The sequence below is a fragment of the Parus major genome, chromosome 7 (assembly GCF_001522545.3).
Source record: "Parus major isolate Abel chromosome 7, Parus_major1.1, whole genome shotgun sequence".
NCBI classification, from domain to species: Eukaryota; Metazoa; Chordata; class Aves; order Passeriformes; family Paridae; genus Parus; species Parus major.
In genome coordinates, this window is record NC_031776.1 from 15234738 (window position 1) to 15248884 (window position 14147).

Genomic DNA, 14147 nt, shown 5'->3' on the forward strand with positions numbered 1-14147 from the left:
CTGATGACCACTATGTTAGAAGAGCTAAGACCACTCCAGTTTATATGGTTACCTTTACTAATGTTCTTTAGTGTCAGTGCTCTATATGAGAATAAAGAAAAGAGCAAGCTTCTTTGGGCCCATGGTAAGAAAGAACATGGCCTATCTTTTTTAAAGTTGATGAAATGAGAGGGGAAAGCCTTACTTTTAAAGCACTGACACTAAAGAACATGGGTAATAAGAGAATAAAAATGGGTAATAAGAGTATAAAATGGAGTTTAAATGTCCTAGAAAATTCAATATATAAAATCAAGCAACTCAATCCATATTGCATTGCATTACAGCTATTTGTTCATTTTTGGAACAAAGTGAAACAGTTTGAAAGGTTCCCATTGTTTGCTAAGAGTTGGATTGTACCCAGCTGTGAGCTAAGGAATACTTCTTTCATTTTTCAGATGCCCCCACTTCAATTTTGTTGCCATAATCATTAAGAACTTTATTTGAATGAAGATTTCAATGGCTCACTGCTATAAAATCCATCCCCAGTATGATGCCTCCTTTGCAATGCTCCATGTATTTGTTAATTCTACAACCAATACAAGAGTTTTCTGTCCTTGTATACAGGCTTTACTGGAAGTAGTGAATGACCTCTTTGAGGAACAGACTGACTTAGAGAAAATTGTCAAGAAAATTATGCATCGGGCCCAGACTCTGCTGCAGTGTGAGCGGTGCTCAGTATTACTTCTGGAAGATATTGAATCACCAGTAAGTATAGTTGCTTAGCACATGTAAGTACAGGACAGCAGGTATTTTTCAGTGTGTTCTTCCTAAATGTAAGTTAGGTACACGTTGAAACTTTACCAACACCCCTGTTGTGTCTCTTTCCCAGTAGGGTTATATTGTGATAGCAGAAAGCTTTCACACTGAGCAGGTGAAATGGAAATTCAACTTTCAGAATTACTGAAGTGTTTCTGGTTTTTTGCAATTACTGTGTCTGCTTGACCAATGAATAATTATTTCATTGCAGAGCTCTGTTGAACAGATGGATGTAAACTGTATGAAAGTATTTGACAGTTTTGACAAGGCTTTCACTGGGACTTTGCAGTACTGATATTCATAGGGTATGAGAGCCTTTTTAAAAATGTTTAAAGATTTTATGAGTATTGTTATTAGCAATAAATTGTCTGCCTTTATATTGATAGTTCCCTCTGGTGTTTTCAGGCTGTTAAATATAAACTACCCTGCTTTCTACTGATTTGAGAAGTAGTTGAAAGATAAAACATTGTTTGTAATATCTTTTTTTTCTATTCAGTTACTATTTTTGTACTCACTGATTCTGAAGTTAATTATTTGTTGCTGAGCTGTGACAAGTCAGAGACAGAATCGTAAATTTGTTTGTACGGCAGAAAAAAAATCCCCATTCTTTTCCTTGGAGGAAACATATGATTCACATTTCATTTCAGTTAATAAAAATTAAGAACTTTCAATGGAGCATGCCCTAAATTATACCAGCTTCCCTAAAAGCAAGATCAAGGTTTTTATTTCACTTATGTTCTCTATTATAGAATTTTAATGTTTCTAGTTTATTTTCTCTTTCTAGATTCCCCTAGCCACTCCCCCTCTCCAATTTTATAATTACAAGGTGCAGTTCTACTACATTCTTAAGAAATTATAAGTGTGTTTATAAGTATAATATGAGTTTTATTTTTTGCAGAAATATCCATTGTGTTAGGAAGCTGTGGGTGGCAGTTCATTTTTCTGCCCTTGGTACTACTTCTGCCTTTGAGCTTGGAGAGGCTTTTAACAAACCACAAGCCACGAGTTCTTATTCTTCTAGACAAAGTTATGAAATGTGGACAAAAAGCTTAAACTTTTTCTAAATGGTCATAAATCTTAGGTTAATTTGGAGTAAGAGAATAGCATCTTGCCACCCACTTGGTAATTTTTACAAGTGGCAAAACAGTTATTTTCCTGACTTTCTCCTGTTTTGGAGGGTTCACATATATATCAACATAGATCTCCTTAGAGTAACTCAATGTCTAACCATGTCTAAAATATTGCCATTTGTACATGGTGCAGAAAGCTTTTACAATTCAGAACCAAAGTGAAGATGGGGACACATCCAAACACATGGCCTCTGTTCAGTGTCACTTTTAACCACTCCTAAGATGTTTCACTTATGTACTCCTGACACATGTTCAAGTGTGATTGGTTGCAGATAGTAATGCAAAGCAGCCTTTCTGTTTTCCTGTATTAAAAAAGTGAAGTTTGAGTAAAGCTCCATAATTCATGTCCCAAAAGCCTTCAAAGGGAAGTGTACACACTTGTGGAAAATAGTTTTCTGAAGGAATCTAAAGACATAATTTGATTTGATATTGAGTTTTAGGGAACTGTGCACAGTGTGTATTTTAAACATGAATTCTCCATTGAGAGGATACAGATTTGTATTTTTATCCTAAGACTATTGGATAAAAATACAGTTTAAATAGAGCAACCTTACATTACTGTTTTCTTAGATGTTTATTCATCTTAATAACAATCTTAAGTTACTTCTTTTGTGACAGGTGGTGAAATTTACAAAATCCTTTGAATTGTTATCTCCAAAGTGCAGTGCTGATACTGACAACAGGTTAGTGCTCATGTCTTTTGTGGTTATGGATAACTTCATTCTTCACATAGTTTTAAAGTTTGCTTGGTCAAGATTTTATTTTCTTATGGAACTTTGTGTAGATTTGATTGAAGAGTGTGAGCCTAAGTTTTTTCACTCAGACAAGATTCCTGATTGCTTTAAATGGAGATTTGCTTGAATAAATATACATGCCTAGATTTTTTATATATATGTATGTTTGTGTGTGTATATATGCAGTAATATTGTCTCAGGGTCTCAGGTAAGAAACCAGGGGGAAATGGACTTTTTGTGGTTTTGATAACATTCAGATGTTGTTTTGCATGATTAATATTGAAGTAAAAATTACAAAATTACTTTTGATTGTCGATCTCTTACAAAACTCCTCTGTACAGTTGTGTTGAGAGGTTTCCAGTAAAATTTTATTTCTGCTCTTGTCAAGTTGGAGAGCCTAGAAACTGCAGAGCATATGTATTTCCTAGAAACTGTGTTCCTGTGTTCCTGTGACTAAATCTTGTTTGGGAGCCCAGTCAAAATGGAAGTATCTGTTTTGCTTAGTAGGATCTGTAAACATTTATAAAGGGCCAATTTTAAGTAGTAAAAGAGAGCTTTTTGTTCTTGTGGGGTTGTTATATCATTCCCTGCAAGGTTACACCACTGGTAGCAGTTCACATAAAATGTCCTATCTACCAAATGAGGGGATGAGGATTCAGGGCTATTGTGAGAACGTTTCTTCATCTTTCAGGGCTCAGTGTTTATCACACAGGTTTTATGCAGATTAATTCATACTGGTTCTGAGGAAGAATTTTCCACATCAAATGGCTGTCATGGTGATAAACCATTTCATGGATTGATTTCACAGCATTAGAAAAATGGATAGTGTTAGAAGATTTCTAAGATGTGCAAGCTGACAGCAGAGTCCAGGGCCACACAGAAATATGGGTAGAAGCTATCTCCCTTCCATGTCCTGGTATGGGAATGGTGAAGCAAATGGAAAACAAGCAATAAAAAATAGGAATATTTAAATATGAATAAATAATCTGTTGATTCATCTAGGAATCACAAGTTACTGTTTTTGACAAAGAGTTTCAGAGTAGCAGTTGGTCTTTCCTAGGGGGTGAAAATACATTTCTTTTATTCAGGGACAGGAGTATGAATCAAGGAATGTTGTTGTTATTCCTGTTTTTCTCAAACTTGATCTGTAGCCAGATTAGTCAAAACAATGTAGAGTGGTGTCAAGATAACCAAGCTGGCTCATTTCTTGTTACCATAGTTATATTAGCATGTTGCCACAAAGCAGTTTGTAGTAGCCTGCTCTGCATGTAGTCAAGTCAAGATTATTTTAACTTTAGTCCAAGACATGAATAAACACATGCAACCTGGTAGCTGGTCTTTATAAGATTCATAAAGATACATTTCTGTGTATTTTAACATAAAGATGCATTGCTTTTTCTTTGATGATTTTTTCCTGTGGAGAGTGAAGTTGCATTTATGAAGACCAAGGTTAGACTGGCAGATATGATGTCACATTTGGATCTTGCACAGGCACAGCTTGAGTTATTGGCACTATTGTGGAAAAATAAAGGTTATTTAGGATACAGAACAATGCCGCGAGCCCTTGACATTTGAGCATTTTTCTAGTGAGTTTTGCCCTTTTCATTCTACATTCTGCAGCTGTAACTGATGTAAAGTCATGAGACATTTCATGTGGGGTTAAAAATGGTAAGACGAGTTCATCATTACAGCAGTTAAGAAAAATATTATTTCTTTGAAATTTTAGTTGAAATCCAAAGAAATTTTAGGCTGAGAACAGTTCTCATTATAAGTTTTATCTAAATGAGAAAGAAGGTCTTAAGACATTATTTCATGCCCTAATATAGTTTCTCACACAGTTTTAGAAGCTGGCTTTTCTTTTGCCCTCCTTATATATGTGTAGATAGCAGCTCACCTGATAAATCCCTAGATATCATAATAAATACTCTTATCCATTTTCTTTAGTGTTGTTTGTAAAAAAATACCTTGCAAGGCCACAGTTGTGTTTATCTGTTCAATTTGCTATTTTTCATCACAAGCCACAATCAAGTTTGTTTATTATCCATACTGGCACATTGATGCTCTTGCTTTTCCCAGCGATTTTGTTCTTGAAGTACAAGTTTGCCAAGACCCCTAAATTTTCTCTCCCTTTGAAAAAATATTACATAGGTCTCAGAATCCTTGAGGGCTCAGTTCTGGTATGATCTAGATGAAGATGGGCCTGGTGGAACGTGCTGCAGACTGTGCCTTTCCTGCACAGAAGCAGCGGTTTTGGGAGATGAGGTTACATTTTAGCAGGCAGCTGAGAAGACAGTTCTCTAACTGGGTACCAGTGGTAGTGGACAGCTCTCCTGCCTGGGCCAGAGTATGAGCTGTGTGGGCAAAAATGCCTGTTCTCCTTCCCACTTGGGCTGGTACAGAGGAAGTGCTGAAATCCCCCAACTGTGTTACTGTCCCTGGGATGATGTGCCTGTCTTCTGGAGTATGGGTGTAGAGTGCTTGTTAGGAATGGAGAGAACATAATAGAACTCACTTTTAAAACTTCTGCATGAATTTTTATCTTGTTTCCTTTACTTGAATTAATTTGCTGCTTAAAGTGCTTGACACCCATAACAGAGTTCTGATTTATGTGTCTTATATGATAATGATACTACCATTCAGATAAGTTACAAACTATGTATTTGAAATTAGATCCTTACCCTTAAAGATTTTTTTCTTCCAAAGTATTTAAAATAAATTAAATTATGAATTAAATTTTAAATTATAAATGTGATTTTTTTACTTAGCTCATTATATTTATATATAGGTCTCTGTCAAAGTATACATGTAAGATGTATTACCATCACTTAAAATTCTTATAATTTCTTTAGATTTCTGTAAATCGTTATTATTTTTATTTATAGTCTTTCAAGCATATTAAGTTTTCTTTCAGATGAGACTTAGAACATAATCCACTGTTGGTTCATAGGTAAAATTTTACAAATATTTTATTTACTTGAGATACTAATGCTGTTTTCAATAGAAAGAGTTATGTAAAGGAGAGAATTTTTGAAGTACCATTTCAATAATACCAAATTATTGTTCTATAGTTAATTTTTGGTAACCTTTAATAATTGTGAATGGTTCTGCTGTTCTTATAAATGTGCATGTAGGACATTCTGGACTTGCAATTAACGTTGACTGTATTCTTTTCTCCCCTTGCCCTGCATTTTGATAGTTTCAAAGACAGCATGGAAAAATCATCATCTTATTCTGACTGGCTAATAAATAATAGCATTGCTGAGCTCGTCGCTTCCACAGGTCTCCCAGTGAACATCAGTGATGCCTATCAGGATCCTCGCTTTGATGCTGAGGTAAAAAAGTTTTACAAATGTAATTTACATTACTTTTGGGCACTGCAACTAATATCAAAATTTTGGGTTTGTATCTGAGTGGCTGTGAGATGTGTGAATATTTATTTTTAATTATTTTTTCTATCCAGTAAATTATCCTTCTGGTCTTTTGTTGTTGACACAGCTTTATACTGTAAGCACAAATCACTGAATTAGTGAATTATGACTTAAAGCAGTTACTTTGTCCATGATTCTTTGATTTTCCTATTTATACATGATAACTTCTCCTACCAATTGCCTTGATATTTATGCAAACTGATTTTTATTGCTGAAAATTTGTTGGTGTTCAGTGTTAGCAGCACCAGCGTTGCTAGCTGTTGGGGTGACTGGGGCTGTACACAGACAGAGTGCAAACAGAGCTGGTATCCAGACAGACAAATGTTGTTTTTGATCTAACTTAGCCAACCAACAGTTTAATTTTCTCAAATACAAACTGAATTGGGTACTACTTCAAGATACTTATCACTCCCAATAAAAGTTTTTGTGTATCTTAAAGTATTTATTTCCTGTTATAAAGGTGTAGCTACAGATAAAAATGTAAGTATACTTAACATCTAAATAAATGTTAGAAACATATGGAAGGACAAAATCTTCACTGAATTCTAGTCCAGCATTACTATGGAGGACTTGGCCAGAAGTTGGACAGCACATTAATCAATGCCTTGGTCAGAAAGCTTCCCAAAATGTGTTACTACAGTAAGTGTTCTTGGAAGTGTTTCATGTTGAGAGTTAGCTTGGTTCCAATTTTATTCCACATGTCATTAAAGGGATTATCTCTCAAACCAGCAGAATTTTTAGAAACAAGAAAAAATAAAAGAGGCCTGCTGTAAAAGTATAAAGGAAAACTGCATTGATGTTAATCTGTTCAGAATTGCAAGAGGTACAATTAATGCCTGGGGCATTTAGATATGCTAACTTAAAGCATGCCAATCCATGATGTTTGCAATTGTACTTGTATTATATCATGTCCTGAATTATTCAGCTATCTCTTATTTGTTTCACACTTAGTCCTTTCCAAGTTGGAGGCACTACCCAATATATATAAAGAAAATTATATAAAGGGCAATAATCATTTTCTTTTGATGGGTTCCTATGAAAATTTAATTCTTAAATTCAGTTTTTCTACTAAATTATTTTTTCAGTCAAGAGTAGTAAGAGGAACATAGTATCCCTCATTACTTTGATAGAATCAAGCATATGTTTAGAGTTATGAACAGAAATTCTGTTCTCTGCTTCTGTTGAAAATAATCTCTTATCTTTTTCTCAGAACACTACTTCTCATTTGCAAATGTTGATACTCAATTTTCAACTCATTCATCAAGAATTTTGTACAAAAGTATTTTGCAGTTCGTTTTAAGACATACATCTGAATCAGTTATTGCCCTGCTACCCAGGATTTTGGTGTCACTCCACACCAGTTTCAGTGATGAGTTCTGAGTATGTATAAATAGACAGTAATCTAATTAAAACCTGGGTTATATCTTTTGCTAGCTAGGAGATCACAGTGATCCTATTCTGCTTCCTGTATATGAATTATTGCTGGTCTTTTAGTTTTCTTTTATTAAAGATTGCCTCTAGCAGTGGCAGTTTTAGTAAGAGAACATCTCCTGATCTTCTGTGAGTGGACTCATTCCACTCTCTAATCTCTTTTGAAAAACTGTTTTCTGTTCATTAGATTTCACAGAGGTGGCACTAAAGAATAACCCTTATTAATTGTAGAAAAAAGAGAATCAGTGACGCTTAAAATACAGTAAAAAATAAACTGTAAAGTTGTATACTGTATTAGATAGAAAACAGTAAACTGGCATTGAATGAAAGGACCAGTTATCTCAAATCTAGGGTTTGGCTCTTCCTTACATTTTTTACTAACTTGCACTTCTGCAAAGTTCCCTACTTACTCTCACCTTTCTTCTGCAAATGTGTATTTCCCATAAGCCTCCTTTTACAGCTGCCTTGCTAAGTCCAGTTTCAGTTTGACAGTTGGGAAGAGTACTTCTAAGGCAAACTCATTCAATGAAAGTTATCTCTGCTAATCCACCAGTGTAAGTAATCCAGAATTTGTCTGGACATTGCCTCGATTCTAGTTGGTCTTTAGTGCCAAATCACAGTCAAATAGTGTAAGCTTCATGTGGCAAAGATGCCAATGTTTGTATTTTCTTTGGCAATTTTTAGAATAATCCTTATGACTTTTGGCTACTGTGGATGAAGTTTTAGCAGTTTTTTTTCTGAGAGTTGATTAATATGAAATGATGTTTATAATGTAAACTAACTCCTTGATATTTCTATGACTGTGATTTAAAAGGCTGGAAACAGCACCACTAATGGGAGCTCTCATTTCTACATTTTAGGCTGACCAAATTTCTGGCTTTCACATAAGATCTGTTCTGTGTGTCCCTATATGGAACAGCACCCACCAAATAATTGGTAAGACTTTCCTCGTGGCTGTGTAATATTTGTGCTAACATAAATTTAGTTCTATCCTTTTAATTCTATGTTCCTTTTTCTTCTTTTTCCCAGCTGAATATTGTTAAGAAGTTACAGTACCTAGGATGCATGCTAAGTATCCAAGAAGGGATGTTTTGACTTGGATACTGTATGGACTTTTTCAGTTTTCCAGCTGTACTGTTGTTAAGTTACATATTCTACTGAACTTTAATGAGATGAAAACAGAAAGTGGAACCATATTAGTGAAAAATGTTTTATATGCATTGATGTTTTCCTTGGGTTTTCTTCTTTAGTACATGGGCAACTGTTTCTGGAGTCAAGTGAAGTGGTCTTTTCCCTCTAATGATAACCTCTGGACGCATTCAGGGATGATTTACTGGAGGGGCTGTGGCAGTGCTCGGGGTTGCCTGTTGCAGTGGTGGTTTCTGGACCAGGATGTGACAGGGTTTTAGGGGATCTTTGATAGCTCCACAGCTATGCTACACCAGCAGTTTGCCCTGTGCTATTGTGTGCTTTTGGCACAAAAAGGAGTGCTTGTAAATACCAGTGCCAGATTCCTCTGGTAACTTTCCTCAGAAGAACTGACGTCAAAGCCATTGCGACTTACCCTGTCAGGGCAAGAGTTAGATCCCTGTGCATTGTGGCTGTCAGGGAGAGCTGAGATCAGTAGTGCATTGCTGAAGGCACTTGTGTCACGCAGGATCTTTGAGCTGCTTTAGCAGAGATGACGTGGGAGTCTTTTAAAAATGCGTCCTGTTGTTTATTGTGAACTGCGCATTATCTTCAAGAGGAAATAATCTGGACTCTTGGCAGCTGATTACTGTTAAAGTATTTTTCTAAGGGCTTATTGTAGCTAAATGAAATAGAAATGTTTGTTGCAGTAGAAATCAGCATTAGTCTGGAAAATGCATTTTTTTCAATGGCTCAGTAAATTGATGAACCAGTCATGAGTAAAAACGGGTTTATATACCCTATATGATGATAAATTAACTATGATTTTAGGAATGAAGGTATTGTTTCAGTAAATTTTATTGGTAACTCCAAATTTTTAAGATAACTTGTGTGATTGCTGTTAGCAAAATGATCAAGTTCTTTCTCAAATAGATCTTTAACCTTTTGTGAAAAGCTGTGAGATTTTCAGTACTATACTTAGAGAGTAAAGAATTACAGCTGAAAGTACTGATACCAAAACAATAAAATTATTGCACATCTGTGTCTAATTATTTTCAGAATAAATATTTGCATTTTGCTTTTCAGTTTGAAATATGTGGTTTACATTTTACCAATGAATAAAACATTCTGCATTGTGCATGAATGAATGAAGATTATAATTCATATTAACTCTTTCTGAAGGGGTAGCTCAAGTGTTGAACAGGCTTGATGGGAAATCCTTTGACGATGCTGACCAGCGGCTGTTTGAAGTAAGAGGCATTCAGTTCAACATTAACATACTTTTACAGTAGCATTTGGTATTTCTCAGTAACCTGCTTCAGTCCACTCCAGGGATGGGGGGAGAATATCTTGTGGTTTGACATGAATTCTCAGTAATCCTCACTTAGAAAGTGGCATCCTAATTAAAACAAGTTTCTGGCATCTAATCTCTCATCTGGAGGCCAGTGACTCACCTGCATTCTTAAAATAGCCTGTTTAAACATGATTGTTCCTAATATTTCCATGCAATTTCTTTTAATGATTAAGCCAGTATTCATCTTTGTGCCTGTATTATAACCAATTCATAATTGACTCTCTTTTTTTCTCTTTTTAAATTTTAGGCTTTTGTTATTTTTTGTGGCCTGGGTATCAACAACACAATTATGTATGACCAAGTGAAGAAATCCTGGGCAAAACAGTCTGTGGCTCTTGACGTATGTGTACATCTTTGTGAAACCATTTTTGCTCCTAACTGTCACATGTAAAAGAGCCCACTATATTTAAAAATACTGTGATTATTTAAACTTCTCTAACCAGATTCAACAATATAGCACTGTTGTCTATTATAAGATTTTAAATATAATTTTAAATATTATCATATTAAAAATAATCTTGGTGAGAAAAAAGCCAGGAGTTTTGAGGATAGCTTTACAAATTTATATTATTCCTACAACAGTAATTAAGAGTGGTTCGAATGAACTTTCAGATCTTTCTAAAAGCACTATACAGGACTGATTAATCTTAAAACATTGCTCTGAGGAAAGGGAAAGATCACTAAGATACTAGTATTTTAAATTTCCCATGTGATAAGAGAAAAAAATGATCTAGTTATCCCTGATGTATGCACCTTTGCCTGTGTAACTCCTTTGAGTTTCTCCAGTACTCACCATTACAATAAGGATCACAAAAATAACACTGGCCTGAATGAGTTACAAAGTTCTTTCCATTAAAAGAAACGCCAAACCCAACTGAATTACTATAAAGAGGATTTATTTCTTTTCTTTAGGGTTTGAGATATTAATCAGCAGAGGGGGGTTGTATCCTGTGATGCACACAGGCCTATTAAAGCTTTCCAAAGTCAGTAAGACAATCTGTTAGAAATTCTAAGCATAAGCAGCTTTCTTTATTATTTGTATGTATCTACCCATGTAGGAGGAAAAGTTAAAAGCTTACTTGTCCAGGTCTCTTGCAAGATCCCTTGTACTTTACATGCCATAGCCATGAATTAGTGTAAGCTTTCATACATACGAGAATTTGTGCAATATGATACCTTAGAATGAATGCTCCTCCTGGTAAGAAAAACAAGCAGTGCTAGATGTCACACACAGATATATAGGGATAAAACTTGACACAGAATTTTGTTAGTTGCTACTGAAATAAAAGAAAATCAAATTTTTTTTGGTTTAAATTACAGCTTCCTTCTTTGATCTAAAAAAAGACTAATAACCATATAGCTTACATGTAGAATATAGAATTGATAAATAGCCATTATTCTTCAATGAAGGGTAATTCTTTCTAAAAATGTGAAACAGCTTTTGATAACATTCGCATAAAGTGATGGAAGATGCAGGAGAAGAGTGCTGAACTGAATGGTATGAGATGAAAGACTAGATTTTCAGTAATAGAATACTTAGAATACTTCATTAGTGTTTAGGTATTTAGCTATAATGGCAATGAATGGCACTTGAAAATTACATTGATATCAGATGTAAAATGAATGAACTTGTATATATCATAATAATATTATCGTATTATTATCGTATCCATATATCCTGATACAGGTTTTCATGCAGTATTCTGATGCAAGACTGACTAATAAATAGATGAGCAAAGCATAAATAAATGATCAGAAAAGGTTGCCATGATTCCAAGCCAGGCTAAATACTTTTTTTTTATACTAGGGACACAAAATTTGCAAATTATTTAAATATTGAAATAATAAATACTAAGGAAGACTGTAAAAATATAGAGGGATGTAATGAACATAGATCAAGGAGAAGCTTGATGAGAATTTCAGTATTGAGTTTAATCTGTCATAGCAGAAGAAGTAATTTGACTAATCTTACCAATTTCTGAGAGAAGTTGCAATATGGTTGGATGGAAAAATAGATACTATTTGAGAAAGGACATGATGTATAATCATACAAAGTAAAACGGGGTACAGAACAAATGAGTTTATGTTATTTATTATTTTACAGAGCAGGAATGAATCCCTGTTACTGTAAAAGGTGGCATCTCTAGAACTGATAAGAGTAAATACATCTTGGGACTTACTGCCATGAGGTATTGCAAATCAAAGCCCTGTGAGACACAGTTTAGGTGTTTGTGTGAATAACAGAGACATTCATAGATGAAAATGATTTCTAAGTGAGAAGTCTGTACCAAAGCTTTAGCACATCAGCAGGTCAGGTGTGGGCAGGAGGAGCTGTCCTTGCTGGGAGTGCTCTGGCTCTGGGAGCTCTCTCCTGGACCAGCAGCTCATCCCATGCACAGCCAGACAGACCATGGTGGGTCCAGAGCCAAGGCTCCCTGGCCTTCTGCAGTGCTTGTTCAGTGTTAGCCCACAAGGACAGAACACACTACAGAGAAATGGCTGCATACTAAGAGGTAATTAGAGCAGGTGTGCAGTACTTTGTACATTTTATTTGATGCTGCCGTCTCCAGAATGAATTGAAGGGAATGCCAGACACAGCACAGAGGTGCTGATATTTGGATGCAGCGATGTGCCACTAGTATAGGCATTAAAGCTTTTCAGTATAGCAAAAGTCTGTAAATCTACTGTTATTTTTGCATTAAATTCTTTCTCTTTTGATTGTAGAACTTCAGGAGAACAATGTAGGAATCCTCATAATACTGAATTACTTACTGTTCATTATTCCCTATAAAACTCCCGGCAGTGTTAACTGCCAAATGTATGCCTGATAACCTGTAATTAGCTATTACATGCTGTCAATCAGAACTGAATTATTACACAAATGCTAATTAAATTTGCTTTAAACATAATTGATTAGACTGCAGTACAGAGCCCTGATATTGCTACTTGTCAAGTGTACAAAAATGGCTTTTATCTTTTGTTCTGGGGCAGGTGTTGTCTTATCATGCAACATGTTCGAAGGCAGAAGTTGATAAATTCAAGGTAAGCTTTAAGGTTTTAATATACTTATTTCTGAAACTGTAACAGTAAATTAATATTTGTCTAGATTATATGAGAGAAGTTTCACATCATAAGCATAAAATCTTAATAAAAAATTATTTACAATGGATATATTACATGTAAGGCTGTTAAGAAGGGAGGTAGAAAGCTTCTTTCAGAGGATGAGGAGCTGCAGTGGTGGGTGCACAGCAGCAAAGTCCCATTGTCCCAACACCAGCTACTGGCACTGCATGTCAGTGTGGGTTTGGTGGCCTCCTCACCAGGAAACATCACAGGGAAGTCGTACCACATAGGAGATGAGAGAGAGCCTAGAGCAAAAGAAAGGAACTTGAGACTTAATTATAGCATGGACGCTGCCCTGTGTTTACTAGAAAAGTGGAGCATTCACTATCCAGATTGTGCATAAGCTCAGAAGGCTGGACAGGAAGGTGAGGGATCTTCCAACTCCTGTAAGCAACCTTGGCAGAATGTGAAAGTGATGTGTTCTGAGGGTAGCATTGGTAGGGACCAATAATTACATGTTCTCACTGAATCCTGCCTTGCCATGGCCTAGAAAGTGGGGGAGCAGTGACCTTGAGCTTTCATCACTGCCAGCACTCCAGAGCCACTTTTGTGATATGCTGTTTGTCTCTTCCTGCTTGAGGAGGCACTTGGGAAATTTGGTGATGCTTCCCTTGGCTGTGAGGAGGCAATGCAGGTAGAGGGCTCCTCAAACCTGTTTGGGAGGCTCTCATGGTGGGTATCACTGTTGTCTCTTGGACCCACAGTGCATCAGAGACTGTAGAGAGGTCTGGGAAGGAGATCTGGACTGTTGTGACCCCACACTGCTGGCATTCCCTGCCCTGGAGCCCTGGCATCTGTCTAGCTGAAAAATAGCTTTTGGGTGGTTATTTTGGCCCTTGGCTGTCAGGCTGCAACCTGCTTTCTGCACTACGGGGATGGCTGTGGTGAAAGGGGGAACACATGGCTGGCATGGAGCTGATACTGCTGAGTGGTCTGGGCTGAGGAAGGGCAGCTCTTGCTAGTTAGTTTGTAGATTATTGCCCAAATGATGGCTGTGCCTGGTATCTGTATAGATACCTGGTGA

The 14147-nt window shown here is 36.1% G+C and overlaps 1 protein-coding gene across 3 annotated transcripts in view; it reads left to right on the forward strand.

Moving 5' to 3' along the window:
• PDE11A (phosphodiesterase 11A) overlaps positions 1–14147 on the forward strand; it is a 106729-nt gene that overhangs the window by 41097 nt on the left and 51485 nt on the right. For all 3 annotated transcript variants that reach the window (XM_015635295.1, XM_015635296.1, XM_033515869.1), the window contains 7 exons: positions 604–744; positions 2544–2608; positions 5856–5991; positions 8379–8454; positions 9829–9896; positions 10248–10340; positions 12992–13042. In XM_015635295.1, coding sequence (XP_015490781.1) covers positions 604–744; positions 2544–2608; positions 5856–5991; positions 8379–8454; positions 9829–9896; positions 10248–10340; positions 12992–13042 — 630 coding nt within the window. The remainder of the gene's footprint in view (positions 1–603; positions 745–2543; positions 2609–5855; positions 5992–8378; positions 8455–9828; positions 9897–10247; positions 10341–12991; positions 13043–14147) is intronic.